Raw genomic sequence first — 23,301 nt, forward strand, 5'->3', positions numbered from 1 at the left:
AGTGTTTTTAACTTTTACAGCAGTGTAACAGAGAAGGACTGGACGGTGGAGGCTTTCTGATAAAAACATCAATAACTGCTGAATAAACAGAAGCTCGGCGCAGAGCTCTCCAGATGTTGATTACACGTTATTAATCTCGCCGGCACAGATTCACACCGTTACCCGGCCTCCACATGAAGATAAAGCTGTCCTTCATCATGCCCTCCAGCAGCTCCAGCAGCTCCAGCAGCTCCAGCTCGAGAAGAGCACCAGCAGGTGGAGGATCTTTCTTCTGCCACGTTACTGGAGGAGGAACACAGAGTCTCACTCTCACACAATCATTACATACTTTCAGCCGGCTCGCGGTTAATCGTTACATCTCTAGTTATTATACTGCAGCAGTTTTTATCTGATGAGAGATCTTGGAGTGAAGAAGCTCTGAAATCTTCTGCTGCGACTTCAGTGTTTTGAACTTTTACAGCAGTATAACAGAGAAGGACTGGACGGTGGAGGCTTTCTGATAAAAACATCAATAACTGCTGAATAAACAGAAGCTCGGCGCAGAGCTCTCCAGATGTTGATTACACGTTATTAATCTCGCCGGCACAGATTCACACCGTTACCCGGCCTCCACATGAAGATAAAGCTGTCCTTCATCATGCCCTCCAGCAGCTCCAGCAGCTCCAGCTCGAGAAGAGCACCAGCAGGTGGAGGATCTTTCTTCTGCCACGTTACTGGAGGAGGAACACAGAGGAATGGAGATGAGCTGAACAGCAGGGTAATGCAGCACACAAACAGCCAATACAAGCATCGGCTGAGATCAGAACCGTGGACTCCTCGCTGAACTATACAGCCCGAGCAACGCCAGAGCAGCTATACAAGCGTGAGAAACCACGAACTGACTCTCGCCAGCTTTTGAGAAAGTAGATCATTTGGTGTAAACATTTATTGCTTCTCAAACTGAAATAAAAATGGACTTGCAGCAGTTAACACTGAACAGCTCTCTGACTTCCACACCTATTTCTAAAAGAAAAAAATATATATATATAGTTTATATAAATGTGCAAAACTGTTTTATTTCCCCAGTACGAATATATTAAAAAAACTCCAAATAAATAAAACTAGAATTGACGTGTGTGAAAACAGCAAACTAGTGCTGACAATCTCATCCAAAATAAGTTTTTGTTTGCATAATATATGTGTTCTGTGTATATTTATTCTGTATACATACATATACATTTTAGAAAAATATGTTCATATATTAAATATATTTATATATAAAATTAATGTAAATATATACATGTAAATATTTTCTATATATATATATATACATACACACTGTGTGTATGAATATGCACATAATAAATATACACAGAACACACACATATATTATGTAAACAAAACTTTTATTGTGGCTGATTAATCGTTTGACAGCACTACAGAAAACACAAGTGTTCAACTTATTAAAAACATGACAGTGGATCTGCTGAGGTGCGTATGTCTTCAATTAAAAACTAAGAAATGAACAAAAAAACATGCTGTCTATTCCCACAATTCACAGAGGAGTTGTGAAGTACACAGCTGCTTGACCAATTATTTACACAAAGCAGGTTGTGTTCGTCATGAGACGGCGAGTGCCAGCTGCTGAAGAAAGGGACCGAGAATAACGGGAAAAGTCCATCTGAAGTGGAAAACAAAGGAACCAATAAACGGAGATAAAAAAAGAAAGAGCAGCAGCGTTCCGGCTGTATTGTGCTATGTTCCAGTCAGCTCAGCTGCGCTCTGAGGAGTCAGGATTGGAGCTCAAACGCCCGGCGTCTTGTCGTCTTCTCATTGTTTTTGGAGAACGAGAGCCGGACCAATCCACACGACTGAGCTCCAGCCCACGGCTCGTCACTGCAGGAGACACAAGATTCACCCATCAGTCATCATGAGCCCGTTACACTGCAGGGTTTACTGTCTGTTGCATCATCTGTGGGTCTGGAGCGTCACTGAACCAGCAGTGTGTGCAACAGTGACCACATGACCACACCAGCAAACAGCGCTCGAGTGATAGCAGTGTTTTAATGGCTGATATCAAGCTGATTATATATAACCATATCACAATTTAAAGCGATTGCATGTATTTACATAATATCCAAATGAAGTTCTTAGCAATGCATATTACTAATCAAACAATAAGTTTTGATATATTTACGGTAGGAGATTTACTAAATATCTTCAAGGAACATGATCTTTACTTAATATCCTAATGATTTTTGGCATAAAAGAGAAATGTATAATTGTGACCCATACAATGTATTGTTGGCTATTGCTACAAATATCCTCCAGCGACTTAACACTGCTTTTGTGCTGCAGGGACACATATATTAGTCCACCATCAGTAAAGTGAATTTCACACTTCTCCAGTGAATTATGATTATGACTTAAAGCAACTAAAGTTATCCAGCCAATAATAATAATAACGAGATATTTAACAAACACAAGGCCAGCTTTAACACACTCTGTTTGCTATGTACAGATGAAACACACATTTCTAACAATTTGACTTTTTTTTTTTTTTTTAAGAAACACTGAACTCCTAGCTCCTGAGGAGGAGGAAGAGGCAGGATCATCATCATCATCATCATCAGGTGTGTGTTTCGACAGCAGCACTGGGCAACTCTGGTCCACGTTCCTGCAGAGTTTGGCTCCAAGCTTCACGAGTTCAGCAGATTCTGAGGAGCGTGAGGAGCGTGAGGAGCGAAGCTCTGCAGGGTCTGGAGGAACAGAGTTAGGGTTACCTGCGTCACCTACACTGAGATCTGTAGACAGCGCTTTCCTCGGCAGCTTCCGGATCCCCGCCGGAGTCTAGACAGACGACCGACACATGGATATTTACATTGTATTTATTTGTGAGCCGTGTTGGCAGAACGAGTGTGAATGTGCATGGGTGAAAAATAGAAATGTTTTCTGAAACATGAGTTCATTAAGCTCTCATCTAGTGACCCCAGTGCTCCAAATAGTAATTAAACATCTAAAAGTATCTTTATTTGTAGGTGTTCTGAGAGGAGTATCTTGCGCTCTATCCCACATATACACAGATTTACAGCACGCTAAATATATTAAAGTATTCTCACAAACATAATCTGCTATATCTCGAGTGTAACATTATATTAGATCCGTGCATTACACCATGTCTTAATACAGACCATCTGTTTCATTAATATTAATCTAACGATAAAAGAAAAGCGGGAATTACTCGCCGCTTGATTGAACTGCTTTTGCAGTTTTAATAATGTATTTATTTGTAATGAACACAATTCAGTGATTTTTTGATGATTTTACTATTTGTTTTTCTTACTTGAATGCTTCTGTTTAGATGTAAAATGAAAAAAAAAACACTTGTTTCTTTATATTTGTTTATATTTTGCATCGGTTCTTATAACAACAAAGATAAAATAAATAATAGCTATACTGTGATTATTAATCTAGTAATTATTATTAAGAAAAGAAGTGGGGGGAAGATGAAATGTTGCTGGTGATTTTTCTTTGGAACCTTCAGGAAACTTTACATCAGTTTTTCTCTAAATTGACTTTGCTGACTCCAACGTCAAACAGATAATTTTTCATCTGATTCCAACAAATCATGCATCATTTTGAACAGAGAATGTAAAAATAACTCATTTTTGAAAATGTGCTCATTGTGACTCATTTGGCCAGCACGGGTCACAATTATATATTATATTGATAATTTATTAAAACTCTGGCAAGTTAAACTGGCCAAAAATGGCATTCTAAGCTTCTGAAGTAGCATGTTAATGAGATCTGGATTGTGATTGGTGGGCTGACCTGACTGGACAGCGTGGGCGGGGCTTGAAGTAACGGTGGGCGGATCTGAGGGCTGTACTGGAAGCGCAAGTCACCTGACACAACAACACACCTGATGATCCTCAAAACATCCTCAACACTTTATTACACACCAGACAGGACCGGAGGACTCACCCTGTCCTGAAACCATGGATCTGGAGAAGTGAGGCATGATGGGAACAGTGTTGAGGCTCGGACGGATGCTCTTTACGTTAGTGAGGTGTGTTGATGACGAGCTTCCCAGCTGAGGACTGCTCTGTGAACAAACCGTTACACATCCAGATGATGCTGCGGAAAATCTGCTTACCATCAGGTCATCTGAGATCAGGATGAGTTTGTTTCTTCATCAGGTTTGGAGAAATGTAGCACTGCATCAGTGTCTCAGCAATGGATGCTCTGCAGTGAATGGGTGCCGTCAGAATGAGAGTCCAAACAGCTGTTACTTGTGGATTATTGTGATGTTTTTATCAGCTGTTTGGACTCTCATTCTGATGCTGATGCAGTGCTACATTTCTCCAAACCTGATGAAGAAACAAACTCATCCTGATCTCAGATGATGGCCTGAGGGTGAACACATTTACAGCACATTTCCATTTTTGGGTGAACTATTCTTTTGACATAACATAAGAGCATATTGTGGTGCATTAGTGATTTTGTTTTTGTCAGATCTGCACATTTTGCTGTTAAGAGTGTCGCCACAAAAACAAATGCTTTCAGCGTTTCACACTGAATTAGAAAAATGAAATCCTGTATTTTTGAGCGATATAGTGGTGAGTTCTTACTCGTGATGGTTCCAGACCGCAGACGTCGCTGGGCTTCTGTGAGTGTGTGTGATCGGAGCTGTAGTATTGGTTGTGTTTCCACTGCGGCGGTGAATGAGACTGAGGCTGCTGGGACGCAGGTAACGTCAGGTGCATCATCACCATTCCACCTGCTGCTGGGGGCGGAGCTCCTACACACACACACACACACACACACATGCATGCACACACACACACACACACACACATGTGCACACATGCATGCATGCACACACACATGCATGCACAATTACACACTGCCTTCAAAACCATTTACAACATCAGAATCATAACAACACAAACTGAGCCATTACTGTTCTGGGCCCGTATTCACAAAACATCTTCAGGCTAAAAGTAGCTCATAACTCGCAGATATAGGAGAGTTCAAAATAAATTCAGGACTCCTACATTTTTGCTCTAAGAGTGTTTCACAAAGCGCTAAAACGATCTCCTAAATCAGTGAAAGGTTAGGAGCAGTGAAGAGGAGTCCTAAGTGTCTGAGACCAAGCCACAAACTATCCTGAAACAGCTGTTTCCAGCAATCTGCCTCGGAACAGAAACATTTATTTGCACACAGATGTCTTCCCATGCATCTTTTTTGGTTTTGGAGGCTATCCCAACTCCAGATTGTCCTTTGATTATATGCTTGTCTTCATGAACCAGTTGCTGTTGGTTTTCTTTTACGTTTGCATGAATTACTATCAGCTATGATTATTCTACTCTCTTAATTAAAAGGCTGTTTATATGCATATCCGCTAATTGTTCACGAGAAGCACACGTGTAAGAGACTGACAATTAGCTGGACATATACTTGTGTAATTAGTGACACTTAGCCTGCATTTTTAAACCTTTATTTGAATGTGGCAACATAATATCGCGCTCTACAGTAAATCTCTGACAGAGACTATCAGCCAATCACTGTGTGCATAGTTAATGAGCTCGATGACATCATCCATGCGCTCAGCCCCGCCCCCTTACTCTGAGCTTAAGACTTCTCTCTGTTCCTCAGTACAAGTTTGTCTCAGCAGCTTTGTGAACAGGTTTTAAGAGAAAACTCTTAGCTTTACTGCTGTTTAGGAGAACTCTTCGAGGTAAGATCAAATGTTTTGTGAATACGGGCCCTGGTCTTTTATTCTGACACCTTCACTTTGTGAGAACCATAACAATGAACATTAGGACAATTACGAAGCCACAGTCAAAGCAGCGTTATTTTAGTTAAGTAAAAAAAATATATAAAATTGTGACTTGAAATAAAATAAATGTTAAATGAAATTACATATTTTAAAAAAATGATTTCTGCAAGTTGCCATGGCAACATTTCAAATTTTTGTCCAGTTTCACTTGAAGAACAAAAATAACTGAAACTAAATGAACTTAAATAAATAACTTATACAGACATGATAATAAATAATTCATAAAAATGACAAAAATGACAATTACTAAAATTGTATCAAAGTGAAAAGTATTCAGTATTGCGATACGGATCACATCACAGTTTGAAAGCAGAGCAGAGGAGCAGAGGCGTATGGGTTTGTACCTGAGCACTGCTGGGTGCGAATCTGTTTCGAGCCGCAGGGTGCCGTGGTGCGGTGGAGCGGCATCTGCTCCGCTCGTGGAGGAGGCAGGAACCCCACGGAGGAGCTGAGGAGACCAGCACATGCAAACACATGAGCATGTCACCTACACTCAGCTCACACTAGGGTCCGGCACTGAATTCAGAACCCTTAAAGGGACAGTTCACCCAAAAACAGAAATTCTGTCATTAATCACTCACCCTCATGTCGTTCCAAACCCGTACGATCTCACGCTGGCGTACCCGCCGTAAGGTCAGAGAGCTCTCGGATTTCATCAGAAATATCGTCATTTGTGTTCTGAAGAAGAACGACGGTCTTACGGGTTTGGAACGACACGAGGCTGAGTAATTAATGACAGAATTTTCATTTTTGGGTGAACTGTCCCTTTAAGGGTACTGACCGAATTGCATCGGCACTAGCTTCGCATTAAAGTTACATTTCTAGGGTCATATGGTTTCTGCAAAAACGTGGATGGAATCACGGAGTCCATTCGTAAAAACGGAATTTACTCATGCCAATTCGTCAATTTTTGGATGAATAAATAAAAATCTGTCACTTAATTCGAATCGTGATATGGACTAGTGTCTGTGAATATTAAAATGCAAAAAGACGGTTTAAATAAGCATGTTGTTTCGCTCTCCAGAGCTGCTGTGAGAGTCACCTCATGAGAATTTCACAGCTTCATTTGAGAAAACTAGCATATATATACACACATATATATTACTCTTGTATTACTTTTGTACTGTATACTGTACAGGGGATTGGGGTGAAGAAAAAGATTGTAGGGCCCTATTGTTCAAAATGTTGAAATAGCTTTAATAAGGACATGAGCCGTGTGACGCAGCTGCGAGGAGCCGCTTCATGAAGGATGTGCTGCCGTGAGATCGCTCTCCTCTCGGGACCTGCCGTGTTATATTAAGACCGGCTGCATTATAAATCATCTCGAGCGTGGCCTACTAAAGTCCAGTCCCGAGAGACGACCGCTTCCTGACCTGTGCAGATAGAGCCCCCAGATACACACCATTGAGACGGTCTCCTTTTGAGTTTATTCAGCAGAAGATGACATCAGTCTGAATTTATTATTCTAAAAAATATATATGAACATTCATCAGCAGACACATGGAAAATCGTTATGAATTCAGCTGTTTTTTTACAATAGAGTTTCACAGCTCAACTCCATACACTCAATGAGCTTCACATTCATTATTCCGTGCACTTTCTATTTTACGCCGGCGGATCGTCACAATAATGTGTGCTTTTATTGTAATTATGACACTCCAAATCTGTTTTGGAAATCGGCGTGCATTAATATTTTATTTTTTACTCCCCAGCCCTGAATGTCACTGTGACGCTCTCGGCTCCTTTTGAGATTGGCATTTATGCATATGACAGATGCTTTATTCCAAAGTGACTTGCATTGCATTTAAAGTGCAAATCTGATCAGTTCATGCATTCCATAGGAATCGAACCCGTGACCTTGGCGTTGCTAGTGCAATGCTACAAAAATGAGTAAAAGATCTTTTAAAAAAAATTTGAAAAATATAATAAAACAGCATCTGTAGTAGGGCTGCACAGTTTGAGGAAAACATCTAATTGCAATTATTCTGATAAAAATCAGTATGGCTCCAAAATAATAATAATAATAATAATACTTATTAGCATTACTACTACTACTAAAAAATTACTAAAAACAAAGATATATATTTCTATTGTAATACTTCACTGTAAAATAAGAAAAGAGTTTAGAGTTTTGAAGGTTGGCTCTTGTTTTGTTCCTAAATGCATATTAAAGCGACCCAAACTCAGAGATGGAGTTCATGGGGATTATTTACTGTGAACCGAGCCGCTGTGAGATGCTGAAAACACGAGCTGCTCGTGTGCAAATGAACACAGCGACACGCTTCACTCTGAAACACAAGCACATATGTGACCCTGGAGCACAAAAGCAGTCATAAGGGTAAATTCTGTGAAATTGAGATGCATGCATCACCTGAAAGCTGAATAAATCATCTTTCCATTGATGTATGGTTTGTTAGGAGAGGACAATATTTGGCTGAGATGCAACTATTTGAAAATCTGGAATCTGAGGGTGCAAAAAAATCGAAATATTGAGAAAATCATCTTTAAAGTTGTTCAAATTAAGTTCTTAGCAATGCATATTACTAATCAAACATTAAGTTTTGATATATTTACGGTAGGAGATTTACTAAATATCTTCATGGAACATGATCTTTACTTAATATCCTAATGATTTTTGGCATAAAAGAGAAATGTATAATTGTGACCCATACAATGTATTGTTGGCTATTGCTACAAATATCCCCCAGCGACTCAACACTGCTTTTGTGCTGCAGGGACACATATCTAGTTTTTAATTAATTCAATTAATCACGCAGCCTAATCGGTAGTTTCTAGAAGATCTGAATGCATCCTAGTGCTCGTGCAGATGAAATAAATGGTGCAGCTTGTTGTGAGTGAACGAGTGCATGTACCTGCCGGCGCTCTGCTGGTGGGGAGGGAAGATGCTGTAGTACACGGGCTGCTGATACGTCTGCTGCGGCACGGACACCTGACACAGAACACATTCACAGCCACAGCTTTAGAATCACTAATGATGTGATTAACTCTGCTGCAGGGATGGAACCATTACCAGCTTTTAATTATCATTAAAACCGTATTTGATTACCGTGATTTGAACAGCTGAGGATAAATAAATACTGTCCAGCAAATGTTCACACCGATACATCTCTACTCCGCTGACAGTCATTACATGCTCCCAGAACGCCGCGTTCACCTGATAAGATGGCTCTGACGGATACTGGACCATCATGCCTTGCATCGGATTCTGCGGCGGCGTGCATCTAATCATGTTCTGGTAGCTCTGCTGCTGATTTGGCATCACAGTTTGGTAACCTGAAGAAACGTACAGAAACGACTGAAACACGGCGATACGAGAACTTCAACAGCAACACGTGAAACCAAACAGAAGAAATATGACAGAAAAACCCAATAAACCATTTACTGTTCACGGACAAAACAAAATCATCCCGTCAATCAGCAATAAACTCGGTTTATCCTTATAATGCATTATAAATAAATGCAGATATATACACATTTCTAAGAAAATGCATAGTTTTTAGTAAGTGAATGAAACTGAATGCTTTAAGATCCTCATTTACACGTCATTTATTTATTCATTTTTTCTTATTTTTTACAATTATATTTTAATAATTATAATATAAAATTTTACAATAATGTTATTATGTTATAGATGTTAAAATAATGTTAATAATGTCACAAAAATTTAGTTTTGTGTTTGGTTATTTTGGACCCGGTATGTATGGAGTACCATTGGTGTCAAAAATACTTATATAATATTTTTGCTTATTGACGAACCACTGCAGCATGAAAAACTAATTTTCAGTCAAATTAAAAAGTAAAATTAATTAATTTGGACTGGTTTTAAGTAATTATGAGCTATAAATTCAAAGGAATTTAATTAAATTCCATTCACTCCTATGGTGTCAATACTGTAATTCTTAAATTATATGTTCTTATGAATTTCATACAATGATAAACTTCAATGAAGTAACAGATGCAAAATATATTTGTTTTTGTCAGTTTTTTTCACTCATGTATGATTTGAATTTCAAATAATTTCTCAATTTATTACTTAATAAAAATTTTGAAAATGCAGTAATAACAGGTTACATTGGAAAAAAAGACAGAAAAATTACTGTTTTATAAAATTATGATTCTTCAGCTCCAAACGGAGCAGGAATGTGAAAAAAATACACAAATTTTGAATGCATTCTGAGCGTTATTCAAATACTTATATCACAAGTGTCTGTAATCTCAAATCTATGAATTCAGATTCATGTCAGGACAAGCTAATGATACCCTTACTAGCGAAACGCTTTAAATCACTGGTGATCTCAGCAAACAGCGTTAAATTGCCTCTCATTATCCGAACACACGTGCACCCCACTGACAATAGCTTTTATAATGGCTGCGACGTCATGTCTTTGATAGCTTTTGCGTGTCAGCGTACGAACAGGCATTAATTTACACGCGCGGCCCGTTATGAGCGGGGTAATTTGCATTGGTGTCAAGGTTATCGGGGAGCGTGTGACCTCCTCTCCGCGGAGGAGCTGCTGGCTTTTGGCCAAAGGGACGCATTCAATTTAGCCCAGATGAGAGCAGAAGTGGGACAAAGGAAACGGACGGCCCTCGGCGAGGAGACGGCGAATGCGCGCTATTTTTAGCTCGGTTCTCTCACCTCCACTGAGGAGCAGAGCATGATGGGAATATTATATTAAACACTCCGGCTGAGCTTGCAGGTAGAGAACAGGAGGAATGTTTTCCCCGGATTTTCACGTCAGGAGCATCTGACGGGTTTCATTTCTGGGGCAAACATCATCATTTCATCTCTACACACAGCATTCCGACATTATTCCAACACGCGCCTTCAAGATGCAAATGAAATGTACAACTAGAAACAGGTTATTCACATCTGTGTGTTTTTAAACCCAACAGAAATCAGATCTCATCAGCTTCAAATCCGTCGCATTCAATCAGAATCAGTGCGAAATCTGTTTTTAATCAGTTTGGCTGTTTTGAGACTTTGGAAATTTGGAGCATTAAGACTTTTTAATGTTTTTAAAAGTCTCTTATGTTTACCAATATTTATTTGATCAAAAATACAGAAACTGTGATACACTACCATTTAAAAGTTTGGGGTCAGTAAGATAAAAAAAAATATATTATTAGTTTTATTTATCGAGGACACATTAAACTGATCAAAAGTGATGGTAAAGACATTTATAATGTTGCAAACTATTTCTATTTTAAATAAATACTGTTCTTTTGAACTTTCTATTTATCTGTGAATCCTGAAAAATTAAGGGTAAATTCTGTGAAATTGAGATGCATGCATCACCTGAAAGCTGAATAAATCATCTTTCCATTGATGTATGGTTTGTTAGGAGAGGACAATATTTGGCTGAGATGCAACTATTTGAAAATCTGGAATCTGAGGGTGCAAAAAAATCGAAATATTGAGAAAATCATCTTTAAAGTTGTTCAAATGTAGTTCTTAGCAATGCATATTACTAATCAAACATTAAGTTTTGATATATTTACGGTAGGAGATTTACTAAATATCTTCATGGAACATGATCTTTACTTAATATCCTAATGATTTTTGGCATAAAAGAGAAATGTATAATTGTGACCCATACAATGTATTGTTGGCTATTGCTACAAATATCCCCCAGCGACTCAACACTGCTTTTGTGCTGCAGGGACACATATCTAGTTTTTAATTAATTCAATTAATCACGCAGCCTAATCTGTAGTTTCTAGAAGATCTGAATGCATCCTAGTGCTCGTGCAGATGAAATAAATGGTGCAGCTTGTTGTGAGTGAACGAGTGCATGTACCTGCCGGCGCTCTGCTGGTGGGGAGGGAAGATGCTGTAGTACACGGGCTGCTGATACGTCTGCTGCGGCACGGACACCTGACACAGAACACATTCACAGCCACAGCTTTAGAATCACTAATGATGTGATTAACTCTGCTGCAGGGATGGAACCATTACCAGCTTTTAATTATCATTAAAACCGTATTTGATTACCGTGATTTGAACAGCTGAGGATAAATAAATACTGTCCAGCAAATGTTCACACCGATACATCTCTACTCCGCTGACAGTCATTACATGCTCCCAGAACGCCGCGTTCACCTGATAAGATGGCTCTGACGGATACTGGACCATCATGCCTTGCATCGGATTCTGCGGCGGCGTGCATCTAATCATGTTCTGGTAGCTCTGCTGCTGATTTGGCATCACAGTTTGGTAACCTGAAGAAACGTACAGAAACGACTGAAACACGGCGATACGAGAACGGCAACAGCAACACGTGAAACCAAACAGAAGAAATATGACAGAAAAACCCAATAAACCATTTACTGTTCACAGACTAAACAAAATCATCCCGTCAATCAGCAATAAACTCGGTTTATCCTTATAATGCATTATAAATAAATGCAGATATATACACATTTCTAAGAAAATGCATAGTTTTTAGTAAGTGAATGAAACTGAATGCTTTAAGATCCTCATTTACACGTCATTTATTTATTCATTTTTTCTTATTTTTTACAATTATATTTTAATAATTATAATATAAAATTTTACAATAATGTTATTATGTTATAGATGTTAAAATAATGTTAATAATGTCACAAAAATTTAGTTTTGTGTTTGGTTATTTTGGACCCGGTATGTATGGAGTACCATTGGTGTCAAAAATACTTATATAATATTTTTGCTTATTGACGAACCACTGCAGCATGAAAAACTGATTTTCAGTCAAATTAAAAAGTAAAATTAATTAATTTGGACTGGTTTTAAGTAATTATGAGCTATAAATTCAAAGGAATTTAATTAAATTCCATTCACTCCTATGGTGTCAATACTGTAATTCTTAAATTATATGTTCTTATGAATTTCATACAATGATAAACTTCAATGAAGTAACAGATGCAAAATATATTTGTTTTTGTCAGTTTTTTTCACTCATGTATGATTTGAATTTCAAATAATTTCTCAATTTATTACTTAATAAAAATTTTGAAAATGCAGTAATAACAGGTTACATTGGAAAAAAAGACAGAAAAATTACTGTTTTATAAAGTTATGATTCTTCAGCTCCAAACGGAGCAGGAATGTGAAAAAAGTACACAAATTTTGAATGCATTCTGAGCGTTATTCAAATACTTATATCACAAGTGTCTGTAATCTCAAATCTATGAATTCAGATTCATGTCAGGACAAGCTAATGATACCCTTACTAGCGAAACGCTTTAAATCACTGGTGATCTCAGCAAACAGCGTTAAATTGCCTCTCATTATCCAAACACACGTGCACCCCACTGACAATAGCTTTTATAATGGCTGCGACGTCATGTCTTTGATAGCTTTTGCGTGTCAGCGTACGAACAGGCATTCATTTACACGCGCGGCCCGTTATGAGCGGGGTAATTTGCATTGGTGTCAAGGTTATCGGGGAGCGTGTGACCTCCTCTCCGCGGAGGAGCTGCTGGCTTTTGGCCAAAGGGACGCATTCAATTTAGCCCAGATGAGAGCAGAAGTGGGACAAAGGAAACGGACGGCCCTCGGCGAGGAGACGGCGAATGCGCGCTATTTTTAGCTCGGTTCTCTCACCTCCACTGAGGAGCAGAGCATGATGGGAATATTATATTAAACACTCCGGCTGAGCTTGCAGGTAGAGAACAGGAGGAATGTTTTCCCCGGATTTTCACGTCAGGAGCATCTGACGGGTTTCATTTCTGGGGCAAACATCATCATTTCATCTCTACACACAGCATTCCGACATTATTCCAACACGCGCCTTCAAGATGCAAATGAAATGTACAACTAGAAACAGGTTATTCACATCTGTGTGTTTTTAAACCCAACAGAAATCAGATCTCATCAGCTTCAAATCCGTCGCATTCAATCAGAATCAGTGCGAAATCTGTTTTTAATCAGTTTGGCTGTTTTGAGACTTTGGAAATTTGGAGCATTAAGACTTTTTAATGTTTTTAAAAGTCTCTTATGTTTACCAATATTTATTTGATCAAAAATACAGAAACTGTGATACACTACCATTTAAAAGTTTGGGGTCAGTAAGATAAAAAAAAATATATTATTAGTTTTATTTATCGAGGACACATTAAACTGATCAAAAGTGATGGTAAAGACATTTATAATGTTGCAAACTATTTCTATTTTAAATAAATACTGTTCTTTTGAACTTTCTATTTATCTGTGAATCCTGAAAAATAAAATGCATCACGGTTTCCACAGAAATATTGTGCAGCACGACTGTTTTCAACATTGATAATAATCAGAAATGTTTCTCGAGCAGCAGATCAGCATATTATACTGATTTCTGAAGATCATGTGACACTGAAGACTGGAGGAATGATGCTGAAAATACAGCTGCGCATCACAGAAATACATTACAGTTTAACACATACTCACATAGAAAACTGCTGTTTTACATTCTAATAATCACAATTTTACAGTATTTTTTAATCAAAAATAAACGCAGTGAAATAAACCTTGGTGAACAGAAGAGACTTCTTAAAAAAAAACATTAAAATAAGTACTAAAGACATACAGCAATAGTAACCAACCCAAGAAAGATAAGCGTGCTCAGCGTTTATTCACACAGCACTGAAGGCGTAATGTTGTGTGACCGTCAGACGGACTGGAGCGCAGCGTGATCCTGCAGAGACGAGTGTTCGAGGAGGAGTGAGGGGCTGGAAAAGAGACCGGTTCACTGTGAGAATCGTAGGGCGTCTCAGACAGCGCCTCGGCCCCGCATCCAGCCGCTCCGACAGCCCAAACGCTCCCATCAGCTTCGTGAAAAGCTTCTCCAGTTCAATCCTGTCAAGCATCTGTCGCGCACAAGAGAACAATACGGCTAAAATAAAACCTGTATTGTGCGTATTAAAGAGCCAAACGTGTTGTGCTGATATCAGTGCTTCATACAGGCCTGTGCTAAAGTCACATCAGATGCCTGACAGAAACCACTGCTTTAAGATGCTTGATCCTATCTTTTGCTTCAGTGAGCCAGGAGGAGACATCCGATCTAGATTCTCAAACACTCCTGCTGCAGATCTTGCCGTAATCCAGTGAGATTTTGGTTTGAACCTGGAGAAGGTCAGATCTCACCATCGAGTTCATCTGGGACAGAAACTACTGAGACTAAAGCCCAAATACACTGAAAAGACATTTCCACAGTTCTTCTATGAAATGAATGTACTATATTTTAGTTTGATTCAATATTTTTTATAGTACTTTTATAGTACTAAATTATATTTATGTAATTGTTATGATCCATTTATTACCTGTTAATCACATTTTGAGCATCAACCTGAAAATGTAATTTCCAGTTTAAACTGTCATACATCTTAAATGTTTTGGAGCACAGACTTAAGTTTGGTCTCTTTTTAAAGAAGACACTTGATAATTATCTGAGGTAGATCATTCCTGAAAACTGTGAAAAATGTTTAAAAAGTGAAACAAGATGGGGTTTTTTTTCTTTATGAAGTTCAAGTTTATTATAATGAAAAATGCACAAAAATTCTATTTTAATATTTTATATGAAATATATAATTTCCAATGCATGTTTTACTCTAAAACTGCAAGAAAATCAAAGTCATAAATCTAAACTAGTTATGTTCCGAATTTGAGGTTGATATCACAAAACATGAGGTTTCAGTCAGATTTAGTTTGGCACAACTAAAACTAAACTGGAAATTAATTTCCAATGCACTCATTTTTGACCGCAAACAGCACAAGTGTGAATATTTTTTAGGACTATTTAACCTTTTCGAATCATGTCCATGTTTTTTTTTTTTTTGCATTCACATAGCAAGTGCCAACACCGTTACAAAGTTTCTTACCATTCCAATGAAGTAAAAACAAAAAATCTAAACCAAAACAAAAACATTTTCGGTCAAAAACTAATTGAATTTGCTGCCCCAAATGATTGGAATGTGCTACAAAAGCTATTGAAACTAGAGACAAATATTCCACTATGTGCATTAAAAAAATTACTAGTAAGTGCTCTGAGCTCGACCTGTAAATGTTTTAACTGAGATTTTATTTTATTTTTCTATGTGCTTTTATGTATTGTAATATATGTTTGTATGTTTCTCAGGAGATATTAATTCTCCTGCCAGGCTGTTATTGAAAATAAGAACTTGTTCTTAATTAACTTGCCTGGTTAAATAAAGGTTAAATAAAAATAAAAACACCAAAGGGTTATTGAGTATAAAAATGAAAGCCCATGATTTTCTCACCCTCAAGGCATTCTAGGAGTATATGACTTTCTTCTTTCAGATGACTCCAATCGGAGTTATATTAAATATTATCCTTGCTCTTCAAAGCGTTACAACAGGAGTAGGCGGGTGTTTTTGTTCAACAGTCTAAAAGTACTCAAATAAAGCGCACACATCCGTAGTAATAAAACGTGCCTCACATGGGTCCGGGGGTCAATAAATGCCTCCTGTAGCGAATCGATACGTTTTTGGAAGAAAAGTATCCATATTCAAAATGTTATAAATACTTTTTTCTCACTTCTGCTGACTGTCATATGTGCAAGCCGTTCTGGGGGATGATGTAGGACGCACGCACCGGTGATTAGTGACAAACACGGAAACACAGTGGAGAGAGAACAGAACAAAACGGCGGTCACTAATTAGAAGCAAAAAACGAGGATTTGTAAAGAAAAACGTAGGAGGATTTCAATATAAGCCGTGTGTGTTGTTTCCGCTCTCGTGTGTGGCGTGTTCGCTCTCGCGTGTGGGCGTGTTCGCTCTCGCGTGTGGGCGTGTTCGTGCCGGTGGGCGTGTTCGTGCCGGTGGGCGTGTTCGCGCCGGTGGGCGTGTTCGCGCCGGTGGGCGTGTTCGCTCCGGTGTGCGGTGTCAGGCTGCCTTATCAGTGCCACACGAGATGCGATGATGATGTTGGTGTCATTCAGTTGAACCCACTGGATGCGGCGCTGCTACGTTGTTCATTCAAAATATTGCGGAAAAAGAGAACATCAATGCGGAGAAGATCTTGTTTACGGCAAAACTGAAGCCAAGCCATTCACACAGAACGCAGATTTATCACATTTTCTAGAGGGACATCTATCACCTTTGCACTCACGTGTCGCACAAGAGAGCCGCATGTTTAGAAAGCCATGTAAAATTAGTTCAACTTTTAAAAATCATGTCTCGAGGCTTTATGCCATTTTTCCCCCATCTCACTGCATCTCAGTTTTTAAATAGAAAAAGTACTTTGTGATTGGTTTACGGTCCTTTGTATTGAACTATACATACATGCATGATGCGGATTTGTTTCTAATTGTTTAAGCAACTTAATTATATATGGTTTATAAACATTATTTTAAACATTATGCACTTTTTTCAAAGATAGCCGTGTTACTTTATTGCTTTGAATAAACGTGCATTAGTAATATTTTGCTCAATGCACCCTCTTGTGGCCTCGAGAGAAGCCAATAGCGTTTTTCTCCCCTAACTGAAATTATGGCTTTTAAAATCGAATATTGATGATATTTAAGTACAAAATTCGAATTTAGTTTTTCAGCCATTTTGACAGCCCTAGTGTGTGTGCAGTGATGTACCTGGCTGCTGCGCGGGTGCGGGAGGAATCTGACTCGGAGCGCTGTATGGCACTGAACCCATGGGCTGGTACAGCTGTCCAGACACCGGGAACTGGCTGGGCGAACAGTAACACGCTGGCATCTGTGACAGAAACAACACACAGTGAACTCCAGTGACACACAACACCTACAACCACTGAACTCATCACAGCTGCAGAGAGAGATTTCTGGGTCCATCCCAATACGGTCCTGGCCACTTGAGATCTGAATAACACTCTGAGTTCTAATAGCAAAGCCCTTAATGCACACTAAACACTATCTAAAACAGCGCTTCGGAGCGCTTCCATATTTAAAGCTAAGCTCGTCTCATCATTCATCATATTCAGAAACACATGTGCCAGAAATTGTGCAACGTTGAGGAAAACTTTTCACTGAAGGTTAAACTAAATAATTCAGTAGTAAAATTGGGTGCAAAAACTGCTGCACATTGCATTGGTGCAGAAGTGTGTATTTCGTAAAATGTATGCAACTGCTTGTAACAGCTAATTAGAAGCACTATAGATCATGACATACTCATAGATCGATTACAAAACTATACGGGTATACAAGGGCAGGCTTTAAGATGGTTTAGATCCTACCTGTCCGATCGCTACCACTTTGTTTATTTAAACGGGGAGTTATCTCAATTATCACCAGTAAAATATGGAGTGCCACAAGGATCTGTCCTAGGTTTGTCCAGTTTGATTACGTCATTAACTGAATTTTACCGTACATTTCTGCCATATGTACATTAACTGGACATAGTCCACACTGATAAGCTGCTACTAAATATATGGTAGAAACTTAATTTACTGTAAAGCTGCTTTGCAACGATTTGTATCGTGAAAAGCGCTATACAAATAAACTTGAATTGAATAGAAGCACCACAATTAGACTGATGTTTATTACACAGGAACTACTTTGAAAGCTGGTTTCCGCCATGGAATTAAAATTTATATTTTTATTCTGTAGCTGAAATAAACCTCCAGACATTTAAAAGTTTATTTTAAGGTTCAGCATATTGAAAATGTAAATATGTAAAATAAGATTTGTAAAAATTGCATTTTAAAATTTTTAAGTTCTATTGCATTCAGTTCTATTGAGTTGATGGCAGACAATATCAGCTGATAAGAAACATCAATATGAATTGCTCTGAATAATGATGCTATTGTCTTCTTTAGAACTGTTTAACTGCTGAAATGGAGTTGGTTTCATAATTCATGAATTTTGCAACATTAACTCCTATTGTCCTGTTAATTACTGTGAAGCTGCTTTGAATCCGTCTGTATTGTGTCCAATCAGTTATAATCAAATGCTCTACACAAACTTGCGCTCTTCATGTCCTCTTAAACGCTTACATTTACACTAATGCTGTTTTAAAACGAAAACGATCCACGTCTACACTGGCGCTTTCAGAAACGATCCCTGTCCACACTGTTCTCAGTTTTAACGTACATGTTTGCTTGAATTTATTTTCAAGATCAGAGGTAATCTATCTGTTGTTGCTTTCAGTATGGCTATAAGGTCACACAGAATAATATTCAAATTCACATTAGACACTTTTAGCATTGAATAAAGCACATGATAAGTACCTGAGATTATCTACTGTCATATGTGACCCTGGACAGTGTATTGTTGGCTATTGCTACAAATATACCTGTGCTACTTATGACTGCTTTTGTGCTCCAGGGTCACATATTCGTTTGTATGTTGCTGTTCCAGCCGTGACGTCGCGGAAATAGAAACCGTTTCGCCGCGTGTAGTTGGGACATGGTGTTAGATCAAGTATGTCATGTAAACAGACCCAACTAAAATTTGAACAAAGTGTTCAAATGCAAAGATTTGGGACAGACCCCATGTGTGTGTTGTGGCTGTTTGAAATTATTTCTGAAGGTGCATTTGAAGAGTTTATTTGCAAAAACTGATAAACGCCACTTTAAAAAAAAATGAACTGAGAGCCGTTCGTTATTCTCCACATATAGCACGATCTGAACCCTAAACACGTTTTGTCAAAAAAGACGGTATTGTCCACTTTAAGGCATCGCAAGTTCACGTTTTACTGCAGAAGCCGACAAGCGGCCTTGTTGTTTTTGAACAGAAGCCGATAAGTCCATTTCAGCGAATCAGCGCACTGTATTCAGGTCAGGTGACAAGGCTGCCGGTCTCTTTGAAGAGCTTTAGTCAAAGCAGACTAAAAGTGATCGAGGATGGATAATTTCAACGAACTTGATGAACCTGTGATATCTTCAGGGTGAAAAAGGAAAATAAAAGCTGAAGCGTTTTCACGGAACCTTGCAAAAGCAGCGCGTTACAATGGTGAGGGATCAAAGCAGACTAAAAGTGATCGAGGATGGATAATTTCAACGAACTTGATGAACCTGTGATATCTTCTTCAAGGTGTAAAGGAAAATAAAAGCTGGAACGTTTTCACGGAAGCTTGCAAAAGCAGCGCGCTACAATGGAGAGGGAAAAGCTCCGTGTTAGGGTTAGTTACAGTTTATGATCACAACAACAACAACGTTTGTCAGGCGTCTACATTGTCATCGGAGGAGATTACACAGATTAAACCAGTGTTTTTGTTTAACTCTGAAACATGAAATGTGGAGTTATCTGCTTTTGCCAAAAAACGACTGTTGGAGTTATTTCTCCCAAGGTTTTTCTCCATTCTGTCACCGATGGAGTTCTGGTTCCTCTGGCTTGCTTAGTTGGGGACGCTTAATATCCAGCGATATTGTTGACTTGATTGCACAGACACTATTTAAACTGAACTGAGCTGGATGATCACATCACTGAATTCAATGTTGAACTGCCTTTATCTGAAGATTGAGTGTTTACTATTGTCTTTCTGCATTATCGACACACTATTTTCCTAATTAATGCTGTAAAGCTGCTTTGACACAATCTGTATTGTTAAAAGTGCTGTATAAATAAAGGTGACTTGACTAATTTGCTATAAAACAAACTTATATTTAAAAAAAAACATACTTCCAATGAACTTTAATTTTGTAGGTTACCTGTATTTAAGTTATTATTACTTAATCAAAACAACCCAACTGCAGTTTGATTGATATTTCTTGGAATGCACACAAAAAAAAAACGTGATTTCTGAAAATAAATAAAAATGGAGTTATATGTTTTAATGATGAACTGCCTTTATCTGAACATTGAGTGTTTACTATTGTCCTTCTGCATTATTGACACACTATTTTCCTAATTAATGCTGTAAAGCTGCTTTGACACAATCTGTATTGTTAAAAGCGCTGTATAAATAAAGGTGACTTGACTAATTTGCTATAAAACAAACTTTTAATATATTTAAAAAAAAAACATACTTCCAATGAACTTTAATTTTGTAGGTTACCTGTATTTAAGTTATTATTACTTAATCAAAACAACCCAACTGCAGTTTGATTGATATTTCTTGGAATGCACACAAAAAAAAAACGTGATTTCTGAAAATAAATAAAAATGGAGTTATATGTTTTTGCAAATGAGCTGTTGGTCTGTTGATGCAGGTGTTGAGCTCTGATGCTGGATGCGTCTCACACCTGTTGCTGGCTGACGGAGGCTGTGGGAAACGTCGGTCCCGTCGAGGACATCACGTATCCGCTCTGATGCGGTGGAGGCGCAGGGCTCTGGAGCGGGTAAACATCACCCGAGGCCTGCTGGACCAGCATCATGTGACCGAACTGAGCGCTCAGATTCTCCTGCTGACAGAAGAGTTCACACCAGACGTCTGAACACCTGCACTAACTAACTAACACACGTTAGTAGCTAGATGGGTGACTCCCAGAGCGCACATACAGTGAGTCGACCTGCTGTAACTATCGGTCTGTATGGATTATATTAGAAATGGGAAGAGACGGCACGCTTTTCTATTCATAGAATATTAATTCCAGCATCTGCTCCCGCATTAATTATTCAAAGCATCTCCCACTCTTTTAATTAGTCATTAAGGGATGTTTACTGCTGAGGGAGGTCAAGAAAAAGAGGTTATCAGAGCACATGATGTGCGTCCTGACAGATCTGAACACACTTAAAATACTGAACATACATTTGATTTGATTAGATTTCTATATTGCCATACCAGCATCTATGGCTATTTTCATGGCAAGATCAATGTATTTTAAAAGAGAGTTATAGTAATAATACAGTAGTAATGAAAAAACAACAACAACAACAACAATTGACAACCAACTCACATCAATATAACAAATATAAGCAGTTAAAAAAAGCTGTCAGACGATTAATCGCATCCAAAATAAAAGTTTTTGTTTACATAATGTGTGTTTACTGTGTATATTTATTATGTATTTATTTATATATACACATAATAAATATACACCGTACACACACATATACAGGTGCATCTCAATAAATTAGAATGTCGTGGAAAAGTTCATTTATTTCAGTAATTCAACTCAAATTGTGAAACTCGTGTATTAAATAAATTCAGTGCACACAGACTGAAGTAGTTTAAGTCTTTGGTTCTTTTAATTGTGATGATTTTGGCTCACATTTAACAAAAACCCACCAATTCACTATCTCAACAAATTAGAATACTTCATAAGACCAATAAAAAAAATTTTTTAGTGAATTGTTGGCCTTCTGGAAAGTATGTCATCTGAAAGCTGAATAAATAAGCTCTCCATTGATGTATGGTTTGTTAGGATAGTAATAATTTACTGATTATCATTATCAGTAAAACACGTAAAGCTAACTATCATCACCCAGCTCTTTATATAAAGTTGAATATATAACTTTATCCACATACATACAGTGCACTAATGTAAAGACATACACTGTATATTATGAATGTAACAGCACATGTATTCTTAGGAAACATTTCAACAAACTGGAGTCGAAACATCATTTTTTTATTAAAATTAAAGTTAATGTAAAAATCCTTTAGGTACAATTTACATGTTTGCATGCATTATTTTTTTAATTTGAGTGTTGATTATTATGCATGTATAAAAAATAAATAGCCATTAAATTTAATAGCTTGGTTAATTGTTTCTGTTGTTAATTGTAACCTTTAATATTATAGTAATGTGCAAGTAATCTATATCTATATATAGTTTACAGCATTAGATGAGAAAATGTTAATTATAACTGAATTTATTTAAAGACAAGGCCACAATCTGTTCTGTAAGCCACTGTTTAGTAATTAAAAAAAAAAGAAAATCGAAGCAATTTTATGTTTTGCTCCCTGCTGACTTCAACGCCGAGGTACATGGCATACATGTTTGTCCAAAACCCATTTATGTGAAGCGTCACTCCCCGATATATAACCGATTGCTTCTACGGTTGCAAAATCTCTCTAGCTCGAATCCGCTAAATGTGGCTTTAAAGCCTGAAGATATAAAGATCATGATTTTCTGTAAAGCTGCTTTGAAATGAATTTGATGTGCAGTACTGCTTCATCTGTTCACACGGAGATACAGCACTAGATTACGAACAGTGGTGTAAACGAGGTCACATCTGAGAGGAAGTCTAAATATAAACCTGTAAATGATGACAAATGGAGCACACGAGACGGTTCGGTCTTACAAACACCCTCATTGAGCTCCAGAACACAAAGGCCTCGACAGAAGACAGAAATGTTCCATTTGCAAACTCCTTAAAAGAGGTCAATAAGCAATTACACAGTCGTGCTCGCAGCCGCATGCATATTTATTTAAACACAGATGAGTTATTTTTTAGCTCATCGTCATTTTCTGTAATGCAGAGAAAGCGTGGGAATGGTTGCCAGGTTGGGAAGATTAACAGTTACTAGGGGTGTGACGAGACACTTATCCCACGAGAACGAGACGAGACCAGATTTTTAGACTTTTTTTAAAGAAATCCTCAGTGATGAAATATATAGGGAAA

General features: G+C 38.0%; 1 protein-coding gene across 1 annotated transcript; it reads right to left on the bottom strand.

The window, feature by feature from the left end:
• Positions 1-130: 130 nt before the first annotated feature.
• LOC107571652 (R3H domain-containing protein 1-like) lies at positions 131-21,437 on the bottom strand. The gene is made up of 12 exons (XM_016257985.1): positions 20,976-21,437; positions 17,410-17,530; positions 11,946-12,064; positions 11,644-11,720; positions 6,166-6,269; positions 4,611-4,780; positions 3,964-4,084; positions 3,811-3,884; positions 2,559-2,829; positions 831-891; positions 597-745; positions 131-282 (listed from the first exon to the last, which is right to left on the bottom strand). Exons 1-12 carry the CDS (start codon positions 21,105-21,107, stop codon positions 131-133), a joined length of 1,551 nt encoding a protein of 516 aa, XP_016113471.1. The 5' UTR covers positions 21,108-21,437.
• Between the last annotated feature and the right edge of the window lie 1,864 nt (positions 21,438-23,301).

The sequence above is a fragment of the Sinocyclocheilus grahami genome, unplaced genomic scaffold, assembly GCF_001515645.1.
Source record: "Sinocyclocheilus grahami isolate Dianchi unplaced genomic scaffold, SAMN03320097.WGS_v1.1 scaffold1626.1, whole genome shotgun sequence".
Taxonomy (NCBI): domain Eukaryota; kingdom Metazoa; phylum Chordata; class Actinopteri; order Cypriniformes; family Cyprinidae; genus Sinocyclocheilus; species Sinocyclocheilus grahami.